The 25070-nt window shown below is 47.7% G+C and overlaps 2 protein-coding genes across 7 annotated transcripts in view; one reads left to right on the top strand and one right to left on the bottom strand.

Moving 5' to 3' along the window:
• Positions 1-11053: 11053 nt before the first annotated feature.
• LOC100659324 (alpha-1-acid glycoprotein 2-like) lies at positions 11054-16356 on the top strand. Its single transcript, XM_003407503.3, has 6 exons — positions 11054-11250; positions 11595-11737; positions 12034-12104; positions 13061-13168; positions 13321-13424; positions 15316-16356. The coding sequence occupies exons 1-6, from the start codon at positions 11137-11139 to the stop codon at positions 15400-15402; spliced, it is 627 nt and encodes a 208-aa protein (XP_003407551.1). The 5' UTR covers positions 11054-11136; the 3' UTR covers positions 15403-16356.
• Positions 16357-17359: 1003 nt separating this feature from the next.
• LOC100657524 (whirlin) overlaps positions 17360-25070 on the bottom strand; it is a 156391-nt gene continuing 148680 nt past the window's right edge. For 4 of the 6 annotated variants that reach the window (XM_064291560.1, XM_064291559.1, XM_064291563.1 and 1 more), the window contains 4 exons: positions 24891-24986; positions 23139-23255; positions 22678-22870; positions 17361-18562 (listed from right to left, as the gene is read on the bottom strand). In XM_064291560.1, the coding sequence (XP_064147630.1) occupies positions 18319-18562; positions 22678-22870; positions 23139-23255; positions 24891-24986 (650 nt within the window). In that variant the 3' untranslated portion in view covers positions 17361-18318. Of the gene's footprint in view, positions 18563-22677; positions 22871-23138; positions 23256-24890; positions 24987-25070 lie in introns of all 6 variants that reach the window. The other 2 variants (XM_064291562.1, XM_023545012.2) reach the window with 2 other exon arrangements.

Below are 25070 nucleotides of genomic sequence, written 5' to 3'. Positions count from 1 at the left end.
ATTCCAGGACAGCCTCTGTAACCATGCCAGTGAGGCCACTGGAGCTGGGCCAGCTCCTTCCCAGCAGGGGCGGGAAGGAGGTTGTTGGGGGCAGAAGGCAGCTCCCCAGAGCTGGCAGTACCTGCAATTCCCAATCCAATTGCACTACCCAGTGTCAGGAATTGTCAAGGTGGACTCCCTTGGGGCAAGCCCTATCTACTCCAGCAGAAATCCCAGGCCAGTCTGTGTTTGCTCCATCCACAGTGAATCAAATCCTAGCCACGGGCAGTCAAATCCACTACGTGACAGCCCAGTGTTGGACAGTGAAGGGGGGGTGAGAAGGGGAGAGGCTGGCAGTTGGGTTCCAGTCTCATCTTTCTGACTGGCACACGGCTTTGCCTGGGTCCTTATCTCTTTTTCTGGGCCTCAGTTTCTCCCTCTGCAAAGTGGGAAAGATATACCCTGTCCTGTTTTCAACCGCAGAACGGGCTTTTGTTAAATTATAGTAGGGTGTTGTCTTATTCATTTAGTGCTGCCTTAACAGAAATCCCCCATGTGTCTGTCAGTTTGTCATACTGTGGGGGCTTATGTGTTGCTGTGATGCTGGAAACTATGCCACCGGTATTCAGATACCAGCAGGGTCACCCATGGAGGACAGGTTTCAGCTGAGCTTCCAGACTAAGACACACTAGGAAGAAGGACCTGACAGTCTACTTCTGAAAAGCATTAGCCAGTGAAAACTTTATGAATAGCAGTGAAACATTGTCTGATACAGTGCTGGAAGAGGAGCCCCCCAAGTTGGAAGGAGCTCAAAAGATGACTGGGGAAGAGTTGCCTCCTCAAAGTAGAGTCGACCTTAATGATGTGGATGGAGTAAGGCTTTCGGGACCTTCATTTGCTGATGTGGCACGACTCAAAATGAGAAGAAACAGCTGCAAACATCCATTAATAAACGGAACCTGGAATGTACGACGTATGAATCTAGGAAAATTGGAAATCATCAAAAATGGAATGGAACGCATAAACATCAATATCCTAGGCATTAGTGAGCTGAAATGGACTGGCATTGGCCATTTTGGATCAGACAATCATATAGTCTACTCTGCTGGGAATGACAACTTGAAGAGGAATGGTCTTGCATTCATCATCAAAAAGAACGTTTCAAGATCTGTCCTGAAGTACAACGCTGTCAGTGATAAGATAATATCCATATGTCTACAAGGAAGACCAGTTAAGAAGACTATTATTCAAATTTATGCACCAAACACTAGGGCCAAAGATGAAGAAATAGAAGATTTTTATCAGCTGCTACAGTCTGAAATTGATGAAACCTGCAACCAAGATGCATTGATAATTATTGGGGATTGGAATGCAAAAGTTGGAAACAAAGAAGAGGGATCAGTGGTTGGAAAATATGGCCTTGGTGATAGAAACAAAGCTGGAGATCGAATGATAAAGTTTTGCAAGACCAACGACTTCTTCATTGCAAATACCTTCTTTCACCAACATAAACGGCGACTATACACATGGACCTCGGCAGATGGAGCACACAGAAATCAAATTGACTACAACTGTGGAAAAAAGACGATGGAAAAGCTCAATATCATCAGTCAGAACAAGGCCAGGGGCCGACTGTGGAACAGACCATCAATTGCTCATATGCAAGTTCAAGCTGAAACTGAAGAAAATCAGAGCAAGCCCACGACAGCCAAAATATGACCTTGAGTACATCCCACCTGAATTTAGAGACCATCTGAAGAATAAATCTGATGCACTGAACGCTAGTGACTGCAGACCAGATGAGTTGCGGAATGACATCAAGGACATCATCCATGAAGAAAGTAAGAGGTCACTGAAAAGACAGGAAAGAAAGAAAAGACCAAGGTGGATGTCAGAGGAGACTCTGAAACTTGCTCTTGAGCATCGAGCAGCTAAAGCAAAAGGAAGAATTGATGAAGTAAAAGAACTGAACAGAAGATTTCAAAGGGCCTCTCGAGAAGACAAAGTATTATAATGACATGTGCAAAGGGCTGGAGATGGAAAACCGAAAGGGAAGAACACGCTCAGTGTTTCTCAAGCTGAAAGAACTGAAGAAAAAATTCAAGCCTCGAGTTTCAATAGTGAAGGATTCTATGGGGAAAATATTAAATGACGCAGGAAGCATCAAAAAAAGATGGAAGGAATACACAGAGTCATTATACCACAAAGAACTAGTCGATATTCAATCATTTCAAGAGGTGGCCTATGATCAGGAACCGATAGTACTCAAGGAAGAAGTCCAAGCTGCTCTGAAGGCATTGGCAAAAAACAAGGCTCCAGAAATTGATGGAATATCAATTGAGATGTTTCAACAAACAGATGCAGCGCTGGAGGTTCTCCCTCGTCTATGCCAAGAAATATGGAAGACAGCTCCCTGGCCAACTCACTGGAAGAGATCCATATTTATGCCTGTTCCCAAGAAAGGTGATCCAACCGAATGTGGAAATTATAGAACAATATCATTAATATCACAAGCAAGCAAAATTTTGCTGAAGATCATCCAAAAACTGCTGCAGCAGTATATCTACAGGGAACTGCCAGAAATTCAGGCTGGTTTCAGAAGAGGACGTGGAACCAGGGATATCATTGCTGATGTCAGATGGATCCTGGCTGAAGGCAGAGAATACCAGAAGGATGTTTACCTGTGCTTTATTGACTATGCGAAGGCATTCGACTGTGTGGATCATAACAAACTATGGATAACACTGTGAAGAATGGGGATTCCAGAACACTTAATTGTGCTCATGAGGAACCTTTATATAAAGAGGCAGTTGTTCAGACAGAACAAGGGGATACTGATTGTTTTAAAGTCAGGAAAGGCATGTGTCAGGGTTGTATTCTTTCACCATACCTATTTAATCTGTATGCTGAACAAATAATCCGATAAACTGGGCTACATGAAGAGGAACGGACATCAGGATTGGTGGAAGACTCATTAGCAACCTGCGTTATGCAGATGATACAACCTTGCTTGCTGAAAGTGAAGAGGACTTGAAGCACTTACTAATGAAGATCAAAGATCACAGCCTTCAGTATGGATTACACCTCAACACAAAGAAAACAAAAATCCTCACAGCTGGACCAATGAGCAACATCATGATAAATGGAGAAAAGATTGAAGTTGTCAATGATTTCATTTTACCTGGAGCCACAATCAACAGCCATGGAAGCAGCAGTCAAGAAATCAAAAGACACATTGCACTGGGCAAATCTGCTGCAAAGGACCTCTTCAAGGTTTTGAAGAGCAAAGATGTCACCCTGAGGACTAAGGTGCGCCTGACCCAAGCCATGGTGTTTTCAATCCCATCATATGCATGTGAAAGCTGGACAATGAATAAGGAAGACCAAAGAAGAGTTGACGCCTTTGAATTGTGGTGTTGGTGAAGAATATTGAATATACCATGGACTGCCAGAAGAATGAACAAATCTGTCTTGGAAGAAGTGCAGCCAGAATGCTCCTTAGAGGCAAGGATGGCGAGACTGCATCTTACGTACTTTGGATACGTTGTCAGGAGGGATCAGTCCCTGGAGAAGGACATCATGCTTGGCAGAGTACAGGGTCAGTGGAAAAGAGGAAGACCCTCAACAAAGGTGGATTGACATAGTGGCTGCAACAATGAGCTCAAGCATAACAACGACTGTGAGGATGGCGCAGGACCGGGCAGTGTTTTGTTCTGTTGTGCATAGGGTTGCTATGAGTTGGAACCGACTCGATGGCATCTAACAACAATAACAACAACAATAACAGAAATACCACAAGCGGATGGCTTTAACAAAGAGAAATTAATTTTCTCACCACCTAGTTTTAGTAGGCTACAAATCCAAATTCAGGGCGTCAGCTCCAGCGGAAGGGTTTCTCCCTTTGTCATCTTGGGAAAGAAGGTCTTTGTCATTAATCTTCCTGTGGACTAGGAGCTTCTCTGTGCAGAAACCCAGGTCCAAAAGACACCCTCTGCTCCCAGTACTGCTTTCTTGGTGGTATAAGATCCCCAACTCTCTGCTTGCTTCCCTTTCTTTTTATCTCTTGTAAGGTAAAAAGTGGTGCAGTTCATACCTCAGGGAAACTCCCTTTACATTGGATCAGGGGTGGGACTTGAGCAAGGGTGTTATATCCCACCCTAATCCTCTTCATCAAAATCCAGATTTGCCTCATTAACCACAGGCAGAGATTAAGATTTACAAGATTTAGGAAAATTACCATCACGAAATGGAGGACAACCACACAATACTGGGAATCATGGCCTTAACATGTTGACTCATATTTTGGGGGGGCACAATTCAATCTGTGACAGGTGTAATTGTTTTTATTGTCTTCTGTGTTGAATCAATTTTGACTCATAGTGACCCCATGTGTGCAAAGTAGAACTGCTCCATAGGTTTTTCATGGCTGTAACGTTTATGAAAGCAGATCACCAGGCGTTTTCTTCCATGGTGTTGCCAGTTGGGTTTAAACCACCAATCTTTTGTGGCGGTTCAAACCATTTGCACCACCCAGAGACCACTGGCAGGGTGAACCGTATGAAATTGATGATATCCAACTGCGTTTTTGCCAACAGGATTGTCAGTTTCAGATGTTCTACCCAATAACCAGCATACATTAAAGAAAGAAAAAAAAAAAAAAAAGAGCCCGTTGCCATCGAGTCGATTCCAACTCATAGCAACCCTACAGGTCAGAGTAGAACTGTCCCATAGAGTTTCCAAGAAGCGCCCCGAGGAATCCAACTGCTGACCTCTTAGTTAGCAACCGTAGAGTTAACCACTACGCCACCAGGGTTTCCACATGTAATAACAGTCGCTACAATTTCTTGTGCACTTGTGCCTGCCCCTTCCTCACGGTCCCAGCGCTGGACTGTTGCATGGTGGACATGGTGGGATTTTATTCATCGTGAACAGAGCAAAACAGGCTGCTCAGTGTGATACATCTTCATCTCACGCACAACCTTATGCAACACTCATTACTACTCTGGTTTTTCAGATGAAGAACGGAAGCGCAAACAGGTTGCATAAGCCACCCAAGATCACACAACAGGACTTGAGCTTGAGCAAATCTTCTTTTGGGGGTATTTCCTCAGCCCAGACACAAAGCTCCTAATTAGGACCGTTGCTCTGTCATTGTTCTGTCAATGTATTCTTCCTGATTGTTCATCTATGAGATTGCAAGTTAGTCGTCAGACACAGAGTTAAACCCTGGTCTCGGTGAAGAAACATTTAAATTGGCTTTCTCCGAAAATGAATGGCTTCAAATGGGTGCATTTCCCTGATGACCCAAAACTCGATATGACCTTTGACATGCCACCTCACTTCTCTAAGCCATTGTTTCTTCAGCTGTATAGTATGGGGAAACAGTCTATTTTTTTGAGCCTGGGCTATCCATATTTTTGCGTTTTGATGCCTCTGGTAGCCAGATATAACCTGCAAGCAGTGAGTATTGATTGAATGCAGCAGACTTTCTTGCTCTCCTCCCATCCCAGCTTTGTCACTAAACAAATGGTGATGCTTATTATACTCACCAAAGTTTTAAACCAAATTTGAATCATTTAATAAGCATTTTACAAATATTAATGGATTTAATCCTCATAACAACCCAGTGAAGTAGGTACTCTTCTTATCCCCACTTTACAGGTGAAGAATGGAGGCACAGAGTGGTTAATTAACCTGCCCAAGGTCACACAGCTACCAAGTAGTAGACCAAGGTAGCTCTTCATCACCACCCTACACTGCCTTGAGGGCTTCTCTGTCTCCTTGCCTTTCAAAATTCTCTTGACATTTTGCCAGGGTCAGATTTAGAGACAGTCTAGGGAAGGCTGTCCCAGAAAGTCAACCCATAGAGGCATGACAGCATCCCTGGAATGTGAGGAGATGGAGAACATTGGACTGTGTTAGGATGAGTCAGGTGGTCCCTGTTGGGTGTAATAGTTTGCGCTCGACTACTAACCTAAAGGCTGGCAGTTCAAATCCACTCAGTGGCCCCACAGGACAAAGGCCTGGTGATCTGTTATCCCCCTTCCCCAAAAAAAGAACCCTAAGGAGCAGTTCTACTCTGTAACACATGTGGAGAATTTTTCCCTGGGACCTGAACAGTGTTGGACAAGGAAGTGGATGTTTAGGGCTATGGGTTGCTCTGTGTCAGGTACCAGATCCCAAGTGACATAGGTGACTATGTGTTACTTAATAAATTGTGTGCAGGTGTGTATGTGTGTGTGTGAATGTGTGATATGTGGAGCCTCTAAAGCTCAGGACTGGGGCAGGGGTCCAGGTCTAATGGTGGTGTTGACCCCACACAACAATCAGCCTCTCCTTAAAATGAACAGTGTCTTGAATCTGTCCCCATCATCTCACACCTGGAGCATCACAACAACCTCCAACGGGTCCCCCAAGCCTACTCTCCTACCCCTGCCCTCCCCATACCCCACATTGTGACAAACAGTGATCTTTCTAAAGGGCGTATCTGATTATGTCACGCCCCAGCTGCCTTACATCTTTCCACTTCTCCCCAGTGCCCCGGAAACCCAGCCCTGAATGCTCAGCCTGCTTCCTTGCCCTGCAGACCTCGGCTCCTGCCCAGCTCCCCTCCATCCACCCTGGATGCTCCGGCCCATCTCATGCTGCAGCCACACAGACCTGCTTCCAGGGCCTTGATGCCACCTGTCCTCTTCCTCTCCTGATGAGCCCCAGTCATTCTTCCACAGCTCAGATTAAAGCAACGCAAATTTAAAAAACTGAGCTGGCTTAAAAACAAACAGAATTGAGAACCCAGATGTAAATCCATCTACCTATGATCACCTGGTCTTCAACAAGGGCCCAAAGTCCATTAAATGAGGAAAAGACAGTCTTTTTAACAAATGGTGCTGGCAAAACCGATGTCCATCTGCAAAAAAATGAAACAGGACCCATACTTTCTACCATATACAAAACTAACTCAAAATGGATCAAAGACCTAAATATAAAACCATGAAGTTCATAGAAGAAAAAATAGGATCAGCGCTACAGTCCCTAATACACAGCATTAACAGGATACAAACCACAACCAACAACATACAAGCTCCAGAGCATGAGCTAGATAACTGCGATCTTCTAAAAATTAAACACTTATGCTCATCAAAAGAGTTCACCAAAAGAGTAGAAAAAGAACCTACAGACTGGGGGAAAAAATTGGCCCTTATAAATCAGACAAAGGTCTAATCTCTAAAAACTACAAGAAAATCCAACACCTCTGCAACAAAAAGGTAAAAAATTCCAATTAAAAAATGGGCAAAGGAAATGAACAGACACTTCACCAAAGAAGACATTCAAGCAGCGAATAGACACGTGAGGAAATGCCCACGATCTCCAGCCATTAGAGAAATGCAAATCAAAACTGCAGTGAGATACCATCTCACCCCGGCATTACTGGCATGAATCAATAAAACAGGAATTAACAAATGTTGCAGAGGCTGTGGAGTGATTGGAACTCTTATGCACTGCTGGTGGGAATGCAAATGATACAACTATTTTGGAAAACAATGTGGTGTTTCCTTAGAAAGCTAGAAATAGACATACCATATGATCAAGCAATCCCAGTCCTAGGAATATATCCTAGAGAAATAAGAGTCGTCACACGAATAGACATGCACGCCATGTTCACTGGAGCATTATTCACAATAGCAAAAAGGTGGAAACAACCTAGATGCCCATCAACAGATGAATGGATAAACAAACTGTGGTACATACACACAATGGAGTACTATGCAACAATAAAGAACAATGACGAATCTGTGAAGCATCTCATAACATGGATGAATCTGGAGGGCATTATGCTGAGTGAAGTAAGTCAATCACAAAAGGACAAATATTGTATGAGACCACTACTGTAAAAACTCATGAAAAGGGTTACATATGAGTAAGCTTTATGAGGGAGGGTGGGGTAGGGATGGAAAAAGACTTAATAGACAATAGACAAATGGAAACCTTGGTGAAGGGTAAGACATTACACAACGCTGGGGAAGCGAGCACAACCTGTGCGAGGCAAGGTCATAGAAACTCCATAGACACACATCCAAACTCCCTGAGAGACCGAATTACTTGTGTTCCATGATCCTGTTCAATCTCTGGCTGAAGGGCTGGGGTGAAGGCTGTGGGGACCATGATCTCAGGGAACATCTACCTCAATTGGCATAACAGAGTTTATAAAGAACATTTTCTACGTTCTTCTTTGGTGAATAGCATCTGGGGTCTTAAAAGCCTGTGAGCAGCCATCTGAATACTCCACTTGTCTTACCACTTCGGGAGCAAGGAAGAATGAAGGAAACTAAAGATACAAGGAAAGATTAGTTCAAAGGACTAGTGGACCACATCTACCATGGCCTCCGCCAGACTGAGTCCAGTACAACTCGATGTTGCCCAGCTACCACCACTGACTGCTCTGACAGGGATCACAACAGAGGGTCTCAGCTAGAGCTGGAGGAAAAAGTAGAATAAAATAGTAACTCAAAAAGAAAGACCAGATTTGCTGGCCTGACAGAGACTGGAGAAACCCTGAGACTATGGCCCCTGGAAACCCTTTCAGCTCAGTAATGAGGTCACTCCTGACGTTCACCCTTCAGCCAAAGGTTGAACAGGCCCCTGGAACAAAACGAGACTAAAGGGGCACACCAGCCCTGGGGCAGACACTGGAACACAGGAGGGCACAGGAAATCTGTAACAGGGAATCCAAGGCTGAGGGGGGGAGAGTGTTGACATGTCATGAAGTTGTTAACCAATGTCATAGAACAATGTGTGTATCGACTGTTTGATGAGAAACTAGTTTGTCCTGTAAACCTTCATCTAAAGTACAACTAAAAAAAAAAAAAAAGAAACAACAACAACAAAAAGGAAAAATCCAGTTTTGACAAAGAATGTGGAGAAGGGTTCATTTGGGCATCGCTGAGGAGGTACAACATTAAAATTAGCTAAAGGTTTTTTTCTTTTTTTTTTTTTGATAGTTCAGCATTAATTATTTATTTTATGTTTTCCTTTTTCTTATTGTACTTTGAATTTAAAATTACTTAAAGTACAATTTAAAAAGTTTACAGTTCAAGTTAGTTTCTCATACAAAAATACATACGCACAGAGTTGTGTGACCCTAATTGCTATCCCTATGATGTGACAACACACTCCTCCTTTCCACCCTGGATTTCCCGTGTCCATTCAACCAGCTCCTGTCCCTTTCTGCCTTCTAATCTCGCCTCCTGACAGGAGCTGCCCACTTAGTCTCCTGTATCTACTTGAGCTAAGGAACACACTCTTCACCACTATCAAAAAATAGTTAATTTTTTTGATTTTTGGTGTTTTTGTTTTCTGTTTAGGGGAAGAACTCTTTACTGAGGTGTAATTTGCATACAGTAGAATGCACACCTTTAGATTTACAGTTCAACGAGTTTTGACAAACGTATATACTTGTGAAACCAGCACTACCATGAAAATGCAGACCATTGCCATCCACCTCAGAATGTTCTCTCGAGCCCTTTGCAGTCAAATTCCCCTCCTCGCTCTGGGCAACCACTGATCTGATTTCTGCCACTAGGGATTAGTTTCCGACTGTTCTAGAACTTCGTGTAAATGGAATCACGCACTATGTGCTCCGTTATGCCTGGCGTCCTTCACTCAGCATAATGTTTCTGAGGTTCATATCTACTGTCTATCTGTCTATAGTTCCGTCTTCTTTATTGCTGAGTAATGTTCCATTGTATTCAGAAGCCACCATTTCTTTTCCCATTTACCTGTTGATAAACATTTCCGTAGCTTCCATTTTGGGGCTATTGTGAATAATGGTGCCGTGAACACGCATGTGCAAGACTTTGAGTTTACACAGGCTTTTCTTTCTTTCTTTCGGATAATATAGTATTTTTAGCAAGTGATTTGATTACTCTCACTTATCATCAGAGGAAAAATCACAATGTAAAAGGCTGAACAATACAAAGAAAGGACATGATTAAGGAAATTAGACAATTAAGGCAATGAAAGGGTTTGGATCCATTGAAATTATGACAGACTCTACTGAAACGGGAGCCCCTGGGTGGTGCAAACCGTTGATGTACTCGGCTGCCCCGACGTGCCTCGGAAGACAGGCCTGGTGATCTTCTTCCAAACCACCACTTACTGAAAACCCTATGGAGCACAGTTTTACTCTGACACACAGGGTTCACCATCACTTGGGATTAACTTGACAGCAATTGATATACTGAAACACGAAAAATAATTCAAAATATGTTAATAGAATAAGAATACAAAATTGTCAGTATACTATGATAATGCTTTTTGAAACCCTTTAATCATATGCATGAAGATTTGACCACATCAGGTAGAAATGATTCCAGGTCAGTCAGTGGAATCATTCTTTCCATAATATTTAAAGCACCCACTATGTGCCTGGCACTGTCCCAGGACTGGGGCTGTATTGGTGAAAAGAAAGGCAAGCTCCCTGCTTCCATGGCAGGGCATGGGGGACAACATGGAGATCATTCCTTGATTTAGACCTTGGGAGATGTTTCAAGTAACACGTTCACTGGAAATAAACATTCAACTTAGATGCTGCCTCCTTTTGGAAAAGACACTGCCTCCGAAGCTGGGTTGGAGACCCTCTAAGCTTTTCCTCTTCCACAGCTGTGAGTACACTCAGTTGGAAATGAATCTGTGTCCCTCACCCTACCCCCACCCCCACACTACTGGGAACTCTCCAAGTGCCCTCAGCATTTGCTTTATGTCCATTCAAGTCTTGGTACTCAGTGGGCCCAGAATTGATGGAAGCGTGAGATTGCCAAGTGGGTGAGCCATCTGTTGAAATCTAAGGACTCACACATGCTAACATCACTATATCCCAAGCTCACTCTGGCCTTGAATCAGCCAGACCCTGAGGTCTGTGTAACCCCTTCAACCTCAGGAACCCCCATTAGATCTGAGTTTGGAGAAGTTACCTGCAGCTGGCTCTGGGGAAAGAAAGGAAGGTTTCGTGCAAGGCATTTCCCAAGTGCATACTGCCTTGTGTCACAGTCCTGACCTGACCATTGCTGGGCCCCAGGTACCCCGCCCACTGCTTGCTATAAAGGTCAATGAGCCCTCAGGCCACCAGGCTGACTAGATCCAGGTGCTTCCTCTCTCGTCATGGCGCTGCCCTGGGCTCTTGCTGTCCTGAGTCTCCTCCCTCTGCTGAGTGCCCAAGACCCAGTGTGTGCCAACATGAAGCCCGTGCCTATCACTAATGCCACTCTGGAGTGGGTGAGTGCCGGGGCTCCCCTTCCCCTGCTGACTGGTCACTAGCGCCCTGCTCCTGGCTCTGTGCTTTCCTCTCCTGGGTCCTGGGGTGAAGCTCTGACCAGCTGGGTCGCCTTAGGTGGCATTCCCTGCCTCCGGACCCAGAAGCCCCATTCCAAGGAACCTCAGCATGGGATGGTTCTATGCTGGGCATGGGGAGGCTGCCTGTAGGGTTGCCAGATTTGTGGTGTGAGCCTCTCTGCCTCCCTATCTGTAAAAGGGAGAGAGAGATTTGCTGAGTCACCTCCCAGCTGACTGTCGAGGGCTCAACCCCAAGCCCCATATCACCAGCTCTGGTTTCTCCCCAGATCTCTGGGAAATGGTTTTACATCGCCTCAGTCTTTCGCCATCCCAAATTCAATCAGTCGGCTAGAGAGATCCAGGCAGAATTCTTTTACTTTACCCCTAACATAACGAAGGACGTGATACTACTCAGAGAGTACAAGACTATGTGAGACCCCCACATGCCAACCCCCTCCTTCCCCCTCTCCCCACAGTAGGCACCAGCTTCTGGCTTCCACTCCCTGCAGCAGGCACCTGCTTCTGGCTTCCATTTCCAGCAGCTAGTTTTTTTTAGAAGACCTTGGCCAGTCCATCCCCAGTCCTGCCTTCAGCCTTCCCATCCATGGAGTGGGAGGGCTGACTCCAATCTCTGCCCAACTCTTGCCCTTCCACGACTGTGATGGGCTACTGTCCTTCTCTCCTTGACCATCTTAGTCTTTTCCCTCACCTCGTTTCTGACTTTAGCGGCGGCCAGTGCATCTACAACTGCAGCTACCTGAGGGTCCAGCGGGAGAATGGGAGTGTCTCTGGAGATGGTAAGGGCTGGCCTCAGACTGGAGCGCACCTCGTGGGAGGGGGGCGCTGTGGGTGGACTGGCATGGCCTACCCTAGGAGAGCTGGAGCTAAGGACCCTGGAGGCTCTGGGCCCAGAGAGCACAGGAAAGGCCCGTGTCTTGTATCTCTGTGGTCCCAGAGCCTACACACTGCAATAATCGTAGTAATAGCTCCCAACACTGTGAGCTCTTACTATGTGCCAGGCACTGTTTGAGGTGCTTTACCTGAATTAACCATTGAATACTCACAAATAACCTGAAGCCATTACAATGATCATGCCCATTTTACAGATGAAGAAATAGAGGCACAGAGAAGCCAAGTAATTTCCCCGAGGTCACACAGCTTGTAATTGGAACTAGGATTCAAACCCACGGCTGGCTCCAGACCTGCCTCTGTCTTAACCATTCTTGATGGCGCTCTGGAAGTGAAGGGGGCAACCCATGTGTTGGGCAGATGGTGACTTCACCCATGTCCCAGTCATCAATGCAGAGATGGCACAAAGCAGGGGCACAAAATGCTGATGGAACTGAACCGACGCCACTTACAACCATGAGGCTGCTCTTGGGACCTCATTTCCTTCATCTGTAAAATGGGGAGAAAGGCCCTGACTTCCACAGTCTATGTGGGCTCCTATGATTCCATGTACTTATGTATGTGGGTATGCATGTATGTATGTGTGCATATTCCATGTCGGCATTACACACATGTATGTTTCATGTGTGTACTGCATATTCCATGTGTGTACTGTATATGTATGTATTCTATGTACGCATGTAGAGTGCTCAGCACAGGGCCCAGAACACAGTAGGAGCTGGTGACGTCGTGGCCCAGGTGAACCCTGGGTCTTCACTGGTCAGCTGTGTGACCCTGGGCCCGCCCAGGCTTCCTCATCGTGCCCTCCTCAAGGTTTCACCCTAGAGGCTGTTTTCTCTTCCAGAGGGGGGCACAGAATATTTTGCCTACCTGCTACTCACCAAGGACCCCAAGACCTACATGTTTTCCTCCTACCCGGAAGATGAGCTGAACCGGGGACTGTCCTTCTATGGTAGGTGCCCTCGGCAGTCCCAACTCCAACCCACCCCAGTATTACCCCAGCTTCACCTACCCCGAGGACTGGGCTCCCTGAACTCCAGCACTGCCTGGACTTCCACCTGAGCCCTCCAGCGTCCTCACCCAGCCCCCTGCTCCCCACTGCAGCTGACAAGCAGGAGGTCACCCAGGAACAACTGAGAGAGTTCTATGAAGCCCTCAAGTGCATGGGTCTGCAGGGGATGGAAATCCTGTACACCGATGGCAAAAAGGTAAACAAAGGCAAGAGGGCCCAGACAGTACTCACCACTAGCCTTGGGTTGGCCCCACCTTGGGCAGCCCCAGGGACCCAGAGAGGGAAGGCCACCAGCCAAGGCTGCACAGTAAATAGGGCATCCTACTTTTTTTTATTTTGATTGTGGTTTAAGTGAAAGTTTACAAATCAAGTCAGTCTTTCATACAAAAATTTATATATACCTTGGTATATACTCCTAGTTGCTCTCCCCCTAACTAGACAACACACTCCTTCTTTCCACTGTCTATTTTCATGTCCATTTGGCCAGCTTCTGCCCCCTCTGCCCTCTCATCGCCTCTCCAGATAGGAGCTGCCTACATAGCCTCATGTGTCTACTTGATCCAAGAAGCTCACTTCGCACCAGTATCATTTTCTATCCCATAGTCTGGTCCAATCCCTGTCTGAAGAGTTATCTTTAGGAATGGTTCCTGTCTTGGGCTAACAGATCTCGGGACCATGACCTCTGGGGTCCTTCTAGTCTCAGTAAGACCATTAAGTCTGTTTTTTTTAAAGAGAATTTGAGGTCTGCTTCCTACTGCTCTCCTGTTCTCTCAGGGGGTCTCTGTTGTGTTCCTTGTCAGGGAAGTCATCATTGTAGTCGGGCACCATCTAGTTCTTCTGGTCTCAGGCTCATGTAGTCTCTGGTTTATGTGGCCCTTTCTGTCTCTTGGTCTCATAATAACCTTGTATCTTTGGTGTTCTTCACTTTTCTGGGCATCCTATTTTTAAGCTCCCACTCACTGGCAGGGGCAGTGGAGCCTAACATAGGCCCATGGTTGTGGGTGACAGCCCAGGGGGAAATGTCACTGTGAAATCAGGGAGGACTCCCAGAGCAGGTGGGGAGGGCTGAGAGGCTAACAGAAGGGGAATGAGCAAAGGCGTGGGGGCGGGACTTGGGGAGGAGACCCATATGGGGCATCCCTGGGTCAAGCAAATGTTTAAGTGTTCACTACTAGTCGAAAGGTTGGCAATTTGACCCCACACACAGGTACCTCAAGACAAGCTTGGTGATCCACTCCCAGAAGGTCAAAGCCTTGAAAACCCTATGGAGTAGTTCTACTCTGCACATGTGGGGTTGCCATGAGTCGGAACCAATGACAAACAACAACTAACCCTGGGCTTTGGCTCCCACCTGCTCATGTTAAACACTCGTGGGAGCAGGTATTGGTATTGTGGCTTCAGTGTCGCCCAAAGTGCAGCAAGTCCAAGACCACCATCCCAATTTTGTATAACTGAGGCTGGCCTGTATAATTATCACCTTCATGCTTTTTTTCAAAGCTAAATGAAAGGCTTTCCTTGGTCTCTTTCTATGTAGTAATATCTGTGAAATCACAGAGCCGATGAGCTGGTTATACTTTTTTTGATATAGGTGAAATACGTTCATAACTATTAAGAGAAAAAGTCTCATCAGCTTGGCACCTGAGGTCACTTCACTTGACCAGGTGCGGTTTGAACGCGTTTCTCTGCACTGCACACCCTGGGAAAGGGCTATGAACTCAGCCACCAAATCGGACCACCTGGTCACCAGTTTCCCTCCCTCATCTAGGTGGGTCACCTTGGACAGACCATGTGGCCACTCTGAACCTCAGTTTCTTCATCTGTAAAACGGTGGTGGTTGTAAGGAATCCAGGAGATATAGCATAGGTGCCTGGCAAGTCATAAGTGCTCAAAAAATGCCAGTTGTTCTTAAGGGTTGAGCCCCATTGTAGAAATGTATAATCTGAGACTCTGAGAGGAAAAGTGATTTGCCCAAGGTCACCTGGCCAAGAAGTGGCAGAGCCAGGGTTGGGCGCCCTGGTAGGGCTGGCTCCATCCCCACAAAAAATATTCCTCCACCATAACCCTTCTCCCCCCGCCCCATCTTCCAGGATCTGTGTGGGCCCCTGGAGAAGCAGCATGAGGAGGAGAAGAAGAAGGAAAACAAGGGGTCCCAGGTGGACACAGAGTTGGGCTAGTAGGACCTCAGGGACTTTTCGGATCCATCCTCATCCTCTTGCCAGCCCTTTGTACCTGTTGCAACTGCATCAATAAAGCATCTATATATTTGGAACAGGCTGGCCAGGTCTCTTCATTCATTCATGTTGAAGCTGCCCTGAGTGGAGCTCTCGCTGGGCATTTGGCCAGGCCTGCCCCTGGTGGAGAGAGCCCCTGTGCGACACTCAGCACACGTGCCTGGGTAGACAACAAGACGCATCACATGCTGTGGGAGCCCAGGGCAGGGAAGTTTTCTTCTGCAGTGGGGAAGTCTGAGAAGCTTTCCTGGAAGGGGCATCTGAAAGATTAGGACTAGATAAAATCTACTGTTCCCTCCTTAAGCCAGGGTCCTGAGAGGACACATTTGAGGATGTTGAGGCCGAGGACCCTAATTACAGTTGAGGTGGATAAGGGGTGATGAGAATTCAGACATGTTACATGATCAGGAAGGAGCTTCCTTGAGACATACCACCCAGGTCACCTGGGGAGGCAGGTAAGGAGGGGAAGGAGGAAGGCCAGAAGGGCTGTGTGGAGCCTCCTGTGGAACTGGCAAGAGACGGTGGACTAGAGTAGGGAGCACAGGGCAGGGGTGATGTGGAGGACTAGCTGGGGGTCTGGGTGACTCTCTGTTGCCCACCCAACAGACCCAGAGGAGGAGAATGACTCCCAGGGAAAGGTTGCTCCCTAGGGACCAGCTGACATCTTGCAAATGTGTATGGAGCCCTTGAGATGGGGCCATGACTGAGGCACAGCCCACTCTGTGGCATAAATAGAGCCAACACCTCAAATCAGGAGTCCAGCCAGGAAGGGCCAACTTCCTTCCACACCAGAGAGACTCTTATCACTTATGACCTCTTGTATCCATGGGAAGAAGTACCACTCTAGCAGCAGAGAAGCTGGGCCTGAACTTTGGGGCAGTTCCGTAAGTGCAGCTGCCTAAACCATCTATAGTGTGACAGAACCATAGCCTGGTGTTCTGATTCCCAGTCCTGTGCCCCAAAACACCAACACCCATTTTGCCTCCCCTCCCAAGAACCAAGGTCCACGTGTCTGAGACTCCAATATCCTTTGCTAAACAAAGGCCACTGCTGTGCCTGGGACACCAAAAACTCCACCTCGAACTCCCCTCCCATCCTGATGGCCTTAGAACATTAGTGGACAGAACAGCCTCTTGAAAACTAGAAGGGTCTGGACCCAGAGGCTCAGGGCCTATAGTCTTCCCATTTCACTGTTACTTCCAGCAAGAAGCCATTTTCAACTCTACTGAGGAAGATCAGCTGAAAAATAAAATAGAAAGTGTCCTAGGGGACAGGGGAGGAGGGAGATGAGAGGTGGGGATGACAGAAGAATTTAAGAAACAGGGAACAGGGAGAAAAAAGTCATTGGGGTGCACTAAGAATAAGAAAATAGCAAACAATGTAGATTTTGGAGTCAGACAAACATGTGTTCATACCCTGGCTATTTCATGAACTATCGGGGCAGGCAGCCCTATGGAACCTCAGTCTCCTCATCAACAAAATGGGGACATAGTGGAAACCTCAAGGGCTGGTGTGTGGCCTGTGTGGGGTATGACATGCCAAGGGCTTAATTCAGGCATCTAGTAGGTGCTCGGTAAATGCAGCTATTGTTATTGTTTGTGAGTAAAAGGAGCAATGGAAAGAGTCCAGGTTTCACTTTTACTGACACCAACTGGCAGTGTGTTTTGTAACATCTTTGGCCTCAGTAAAGAGGCTTGGCCAGAGGGCCCCTCCCAGCAGGGGCCCTCCAGTTCAAAGGTTATGATTCTGAGACAGGTGGCGGGAAAGTTGGAGAAACAGAAGTCACTAGCAGGAGCAGGCAGTCAGGACATGTGCCCCCAACAGCCCTTAGAGGAGACGCGGCTCGGTGGGTATTCATTCTTCCACTCCCCAAACCTGACCTGAGAAACACAGTCATGACGCAAACCACTGACACAGGATGCTTCTGGAGTTTTCTTTCCTCTTTAAGATCAATATTTATTCTTCTTCATTTGTTCTTGTAAAGAAAATAGATTTTTAAATGCCTCAAATATACAAACATCATCGATGCACACACATTTCAGAAATATTGAGGTAAGTGCTGGTGTGGGGTCAGGGAGCAGGAGATGCCATCAAGCTGGGCCCCATACTAGGGCCTGCTGGTAGCTGGTCACTAGCCAAATGTCACAGGGATCCCCTGAAAGAGCTGAGGTCCTCAGATGAGGTTCTGAAAGGGACCATGATAGGCATGCTTCCTGGTCTTGGGTGGACACACTTCCCAGGCTCTCCATGGGCTGTCTCCATCCCATGGGAAAGGCCTCTCATCCCAGAAAGCCCCACATCCTGACAGCCAGTGGACCCAAAATACCACACTGACCACTGGTCCCTAGGAGCAAATGTCTTCAGCCGTTTTCTTCCCAGAGATGCTTACTCAGAATTGTGCCTGTCGGAGATGGAGGAACAAGTTTGTGCCAGAGATCCAGGCCCTTTCTCTTCTTCTCTGGCCTCCTCAAGAGAATCCAAGACCAGGAAAACGCCTCAGTTTAAAAAGAGATGTATCCATTTGTATATAAAATACATATTAGCCAGGGGTGGGCAAGTGCAGAACCAGGAGAAAGACTCCCAGAGTTTGTATGTGGACAAAAGGTGGCCTTGGTCCCAGCACCTCCTTGAGGATGCTGGCCCCCCAGGAAGTGCTTCTCCTGATGGCCAGGTCAATGACCCTCCATTTGAAAGCCCCAACACTGAGCAGGCTGGGCCTGTGCCTGACAGAGACCCTCTGGTGAGGGTTCTACGAAAGTCTGCCAGGCGACTGTGGCATCAGCCGACTTCTGGGCTGCGGGCAGCAGCAGGGTTCCTGCCCCACCTGCCCACCCCTCCATCTCTGCACCTCGAGTGATGTCAGAAGAGGCAGGAGCTCCGCAAGTCACGGGCCTGGCGAAGGTCGGCTGACAGGGAGCGGCTCATCTCCTTGGTGGCAGAGCGGACGCTCTTGGCGGCCTGGACAGCCCGGTTCAGCGCCTTATTGAGCTCTTCCAGACTGGCCAGGTCTGAGTGGCGGTGCCCTGCGGCCTGCCGGGAGGAGACTTCGGGGGTCCACTCAGTGGCTGGTTGGGCTGAGGTAGGTCCTGGGGGAACACAGTACCTGAGGAGAGAAGTAGGTACACTCATGAATCTCGGAGAAGTAGGTGCACTCATGAATCTCGGAGAGGGCTGGGCGGGGAGGAGTGGAGGAGTGCCAGGTTTGGAGTTAACCCACTTCTAAACCCCAGCTGGGTCACTGGCTCCCATTCTGTGTCTCAGTTTCTTCACCTCTAAAATGGGAACCTGAGACAGTAGTGGTTCAATGGTAGAATTCTTCCCTCCCATGTGGGAGACCCGGGTTCAAATCCCAGCCAACGCACTTCATAAATGGCCAGCACCCGTCTGGCAGTGGAGGTTTGTGTATTGCTATGATGCTGAACAGGTTTCAGTGGAGTTTCCAGACGAAGACAGAGTAGGAAGTAAGGCCTGGCAATCTACTTCTGAAAATTAGCCAACGAGAAAATGGGAATAATAAGCACCTACTCCCAGGGACTTGATGGAAGGATGAAAGAAGGTAACAAAGAGAGAGTGACTGACCTAGAGGAAGTCTTTGAGAAGGGTTAGTTCCATCTACCTGTTAATTTAGCAAATATTTATTCACCATTTACTATACACCTGCTAGTGTGGTGAAGGAACAAACATGGACTCTGCCTTATTAGAGCTTCTAATCTGAAAGCCAGGATCTCAGGAGACCAGGATCACCCCAGGCTCTGCATTGACAACCCCTCCCCCCACTCCCTTTGGAAAGATATCTGCAAGTCCCATTTGTCAAGCACTGAACTCTAGGGAAATGTGGAATTAGGATTCTGTGGACACGGGAGGGACTGCTGGGGAAGGGCGACCTTCCCAGGTGGGTCCTGAGGGAATGTGGGTGCTGTTTGAAAGTGCTGGGGGAGACAGGCTGAACAGGCCACAAGATGAGCAGGGATTTCCCCAAGAAGTGGCTACTACATTCATTCATCCAGGAATGCAAGTTTAGAGTTCAAAGACACTGCGGAGGACAAGAAGGGGGTGTGGCTTCTGTGTAGTAGAACAAAGGGAAGGGGAGATAAAGAAGCATGAGCCTAAATACAGCAGGATGGAGCTTGGGAAGACTTGGCCCACATCAGGCACTGGCCTCTTGCCTGGCACAGGGTAGGGGCTCAGCGAACTCTGGTTATATTTACTACTGAGCCTCCACCTTCTGACTTGCACTATGTACAGTGCGTATAAAGGCTTTGCTAGGATCTGAATGGACAGTTCTCCAAAGAAGACATGCAAATGGCCAATAAACACATGGAAAACTGCTCCACATCGTAAGTCCTTAAAACTAGTAGCTCTCAAGTCAACTTCACTCATGGCAACCCCATGCGTGTCAGCGTAGAACCGTGCTCCACAGAGCTTTCAATGGCTGATTTTTCGGCAGTGTATCACTAGGCCTTTCTTCCGAGGCGCCTCTGGGTAGACTCAAACCTCCAACTTTTTGATTAGCAGATGAGCATGTTAACTGTTTGCACCGCCCAGGGATTCCTTATTAGTCATTTCCAAAACCCATTGCTGTCAAGTCGATTCCAACCCATAGTGACCCTATAGGACAGGGTGGAACGGCCTCATAGGGTTTCCAAGGCTGTAATCTGTATGGAAGCAGATTGCCACATCTCTCTCCCTTGGAGTGGCTGGTGGGTTCAAACTGCCGACCTTCAGGTTAGCAGCTGAGCACTTAACCATTGAGCCACCAGGGCTCCTTTCATTAGTCATTTGGGAAATGTAATTCAAGGCCACAGTGAGATGCCACCTCACATGCTTCAAACTTGCTACTTGGCTAAAATAAAAAAAGACAGAGAATAGAAGTGTCGACAAGGATATGGAGAAATCAGAACCCTCATACACTGCTGGAGGGAATGTGAAATGGTGCAGCCTGGTTGGAGAACAGTCTGGCAGGTCCTCAAAAGGTTAAACACAGTGCCTAGCCCAGTGATGGCATCCTCATCCTCCGAGATACGTGAGCCAGCGCTATCTTTTTATTGTACAGATGAGGAAAGTGAAGCTTGGAGAACGTTAAGTGATGCAGGAGGCAGTATAACACGTTGGCCTTAACAACAACCCACATTCTCTTCTAGGGGACTATCTGGCGTAACTTTGGGGTTGCCAGATGCCCCCATATTCTTTTAATTTGATGGTCAGCTTAACCTGAAAGTTACCCAAAACTCCCCTCAGGGCAGAAGCTGGAAGAAAACCAGTTCAGGTAGACAGGGGCTATGGGGAAGCTGACCAGCAGGTGGCAGCACAGGCCCATTTACCATTCTAAACTGCATGGGGGCCTCAGGCACTGAGCAACAACAGCCTTAATTCTAGGAGAGTTAGAAGCACTATGGTTTATCAGCCACCTTCTATGTATTACAGCTTTCCATGGATTAGTTCATTTAATCCTCACCACAACCCATTTCACAGAGGAAGAAACTGAGGCACAGAGGAGCAAAGTGAGCCGCTCAAGGTTACATGGCTACTGCTGGCGAAGACTGTTGGGAAAGCCCAGGGACTTTCCCCTTCCCCATGGCCCATCCAAGCCTGAGGACAGCAATCTGGCTAGTTTTGCCCACAGATCTGAGCCCGGGAGAATGCAGAGTGGGGCCTCGAGAAGTAAAAGGATCCCACGGCTGCTGTGGCCACTCAGACCTTTATTCTGGGCACCAAGGCCATGGGAAAATTCCAGGCACAAACTTTCCTGGCAAATGAGCCGGGCACAGGCAGATTCCACCTGCTCTGCAGGGAACCTGAGAGGGCAGGACGGGCTTTTGACGCTGGTGCAGAAGGTTCCTTAGCGACTTGCCCGGACTCAGCTGAGAGGGCAGCCAGAAACCATGTTGCGGGGCCCGGGTCCTAGCAGAGGACCTCTGCTCCTACCAAACCCTAGTCCTGACAGTGACTCTGGCCCTTACTGATCACAGACAGAGGGCCATTAAAGAAATTGAGTCCCAATCGACTTGTTTTATAGTGGGGGAAACTGAGGCAGAGCACTAGTTGGTGGCAGTCAGGACGAAAAGGCAAGCCTCCAAATCCATGGTCCAGCCTTCTTTTTCCTACCCAATTCTGTCATACTGAACCTACTTTTACTCTTTTTCCTCTTACTAATGACAACATTGAACAACAGTGATATGGGTTATGACGAGAAAGCTACCACTCATTCAGCATTGCCATACTACATTACAAACATCTTTTTTGGTTCTTGCCATGTGCCTCATTTTAATCTCCACACAACTGTACACGACTGAGACTATTCCCATTTAACAGATGGAGAAGCTGAGGCTCGGAGAAGTAGTTTTGCCAAGGCCACACAGCTGGTAAGTGGCAGATAGGATTCAAACGCAGCTCTGTCTGACTAACTCCTGAACCTCCTTCTGCCTCAACCGCTGAGTTTTCTGTCTTGATTGATGTTATGTCCAAAATCCATGTAAAAAGTAAGTGTTCATCCTACAGTATACCTGACCAGTACTCCTCAAAATTCTCAAGGTCATCACAAACAAGGGAAGTCTAAGAAGCTGCCATAGCCAAGAGGAACCTAAGGAACCAACTCAATGGAATGTTGTGCCCCGGATGGGATCCTGGAACAGAAAAAGGACATTAGGTACAAACTAAGGGAACCTGGGAGTCCCTGGGTGGCGCAAACTGATAACACACTTGCTGATTACCGAGAAACTGGAGGTTGGAATCTACCCAGAGGCACCTGAGAAGAAAGGCCTTGTCAGCTGGTAAGGAAACCGGAATAAACTATGGACTTTAGTTAATAATAATATATCAATATTGCCTCCTTAATTATAACACACGTACCATAATAATATAAGATGCTAATAACAGAGGAAACTACGTGTATGTGTGTGTGTGTGTGTGTGTGTGTGTGTGTATGTAGGGGGCTGGATTTCTGTACTAGCTGCTCAATATTTCTGTAAATCTAAAACTGTTCTAAAAAATAAAGTTTTTTTTTTTTTTTTTTAAGTGCTGGTTACTTGCATGCAGAAAGACCCACAAGGAAAGGGAAGATGTTTAAGGCTCTAAATCCCCACAAGGCTGTAAGCTTCTGTACATTACTGACGTGGGGTGAGACACAAGAGAACAGGGGCACCTGGGTTCTCAGCTGCCCTGACGTAGGTCTGACTGCCAAACAGAGAGGCCAGGAGGGTTGAGAAAAAAGGTTCTTACACAGTGGCTGGTGAGTAAAGCATGACAGGCACCGAGGAGACATAGGCAAAGGCCGGAGAGGCTGGTGCTGTGGGTGTGCCTGCCAGATACCACAGCCCAGGGGGTGGCCGTGGCGGCGACCCCACCTGCTTGCTCCTCTGCTTGGGGCTTGAGTCAGAAGGTGCGTTTCTCCTTGTGGCAGGCTTTTCTGCTCCTGTCAGGGAGGGAACACCACAGAGACAGTGTGACCACTTAGGAAGATCTAGCAGGGAACGTGGGTGTGCCTAGTCCCTTCCCGCCAGAGCTGGGTGCTGGGCTTGCCACTCTGGGGAACACCTAGCTGTGAGAAGCAAATCATGTGCCCAATTTGTTTGGCCCCGAACTGGGAAAACAGCCACCCTCACTAAATCTGCCCAGATCCCTGAACCTTGGTCAAGAGCTGAGGGTCTGGCTGAGAGAAGAAACTGAGCATTGGTTCCTACCAGAGGTGGCTGTGTCTGGGCCCTCCCTCTCTGGGGTGGGCACAACTCGATGACACGTGGGACACCGAGGGGTATCGGTTGGAGATGGTCCCAGAGGGTCCCTGGTGGCAGCACCGCCTAGGAGGAGGAAGAGATGTCAGGAGAGGACTATGCACAAATCAGGCCCTGGAGCCCCACAGCACTGAGCTTTCCTCAGGGACCACTGCAGAGGAGACAAGCCACCTCCATGTGGGTGGTCACAGGAACAATGACAACCATGGCAGTGCGCGTAAGCATTTAATGAGCCACGCCCTCTGCTAAGAGCTTTCATGCATTATTTTAACAAACCCAGCAAGCCATGAGCTGGCTACTATCATCATTCCCCCGTTTTACATATGGGGAAACGGAGGCCCTGAGAGGTTGAGCAGTTTGCCAAGGTTTCAGAGCTTGGAAATGGCAGTCCTCTGTCTGAGCCCAAGCCCACGCTCTCCTGACTGCAGACCCATTCTGCCACAGTGAGACAGGCTTGTTCTCCATGGGGGAGTGTCCCAGAACAGTCTCCTGAGAACCAGGGGAGCAGGAGAGTGGGCATGTTGTTCTCTCCCCGCCCCAACCCCCAACGCCTCATCTGGGTGAGTTCTGGGGCTGGCCTACTTCTCCTTCAGGCCTCAGCTCAGCCGTCATGCCCTCCAAGAAGACTTCTTGCCCATCCAGCCCTGCCCTGTGCACCTCTATTCCAGCTCTGACCACTGTTTTGTCACTGTCTGCTTGGATGAAAGTTCACTGGGGCGGGTCCTAGAGCCCGGTATGGGCAGGTATAGAATATGTTGAATTAAAAAGGAAAAAAAATGAATGAATAAATAAACAAATAAACAGAGAGGCCTGTTGGAAGGCAAAGTGGCAGGGCGGTGAAGAGCTGCAACTCTGGAGTTACTGACCTGGGTTCAAAATCTAGCTCTACCACTTGTAAGCTGTGTGCCTTTGGGCAAGTTACTTAACCTCTCGGAGCTTCAGGGTCCTTACCCATAAAATGGGCATAATAGTAGTGAGTCGAAATCGACTAGATGGCAGTGGGTTTTTTTTTTTAATTTATAGAATTTTTTTTTAGATTTGTGAGGAGGATTAATGTATGTTAAACCCTTAGCATGATGCCCTGAACACAGTAAGTGCTTAATAAATGGCAGTTCCATCAACATCATCATCATCATCATGTCACTGGCAAGCGCCTCAAAGATCATCTCTTTCAACCCTTTCATTATGTATGTGGAGCCTGAGGCTCAGAGAAGTTAAGGAGCTAGCCTAAGGCCACACAGCAAGTCACTGGCAGAAACAGTATGAAAATTTAGGTGTCAGGGTTCTCAGGCCACTGCTCTCCCCAATACTCCTCCATGTTGGACTTGAAGGGAAAGGGGTAAGGAGTGTGGGGGGGTGGGCCAAAAAGATGATAAGACATAATCACAACTGCCAGCGCCCCTGCTGCCTGGCACTCCCCACCACCCCATCAAGATCCTTCAGGAACTTCCAAAATCATGTTCATGGTTTCTCCATGTCAAGGTCAAGGAAGCTGGCTTCAGGCAGCTGCACCTGCAGCAACAGGTGTGATGGCAGGACACCCTGGTAGGGCAGAGAAGCTCAGAAAAAATCCCAGTCCCCTGTCCATGCCTGTCACTGAGCTCAGGGCAGGCCCCATGTCTGGCCCAATGGCACCCTCCCCAAGACTATGAATCTACAGCCTCAGCTGGCCTGACCGCTTCTCCAGGTACTGTCCCTTACCTGGGTCCTGGGTCCTAATGAGCTGGCAGTGGGGACAGGAAACTGTGCCACTGCCTCTCTGGACAGTCTTGGGGGACAGGACATGGTACTCCTGGCCTGAGAAAAGAAATAGGAGAGTCACCACTGGATGCAGAATTGGGCAGGATTTTGGTATAACACTCCCTCCTCTTCCTCTGTATG

This window comes from Loxodonta africana, chromosome 9 (genome assembly GCF_030014295.1).
Source record: "Loxodonta africana isolate mLoxAfr1 chromosome 9, mLoxAfr1.hap2, whole genome shotgun sequence".
Lineage (NCBI taxonomy): Eukaryota > Metazoa > Chordata > Mammalia > Proboscidea > Elephantidae > Loxodonta > Loxodonta africana.
Note: the sequence above shows the minus strand (reverse complement) of the source record. Positions and strands in the feature narration are given on the sequence as shown.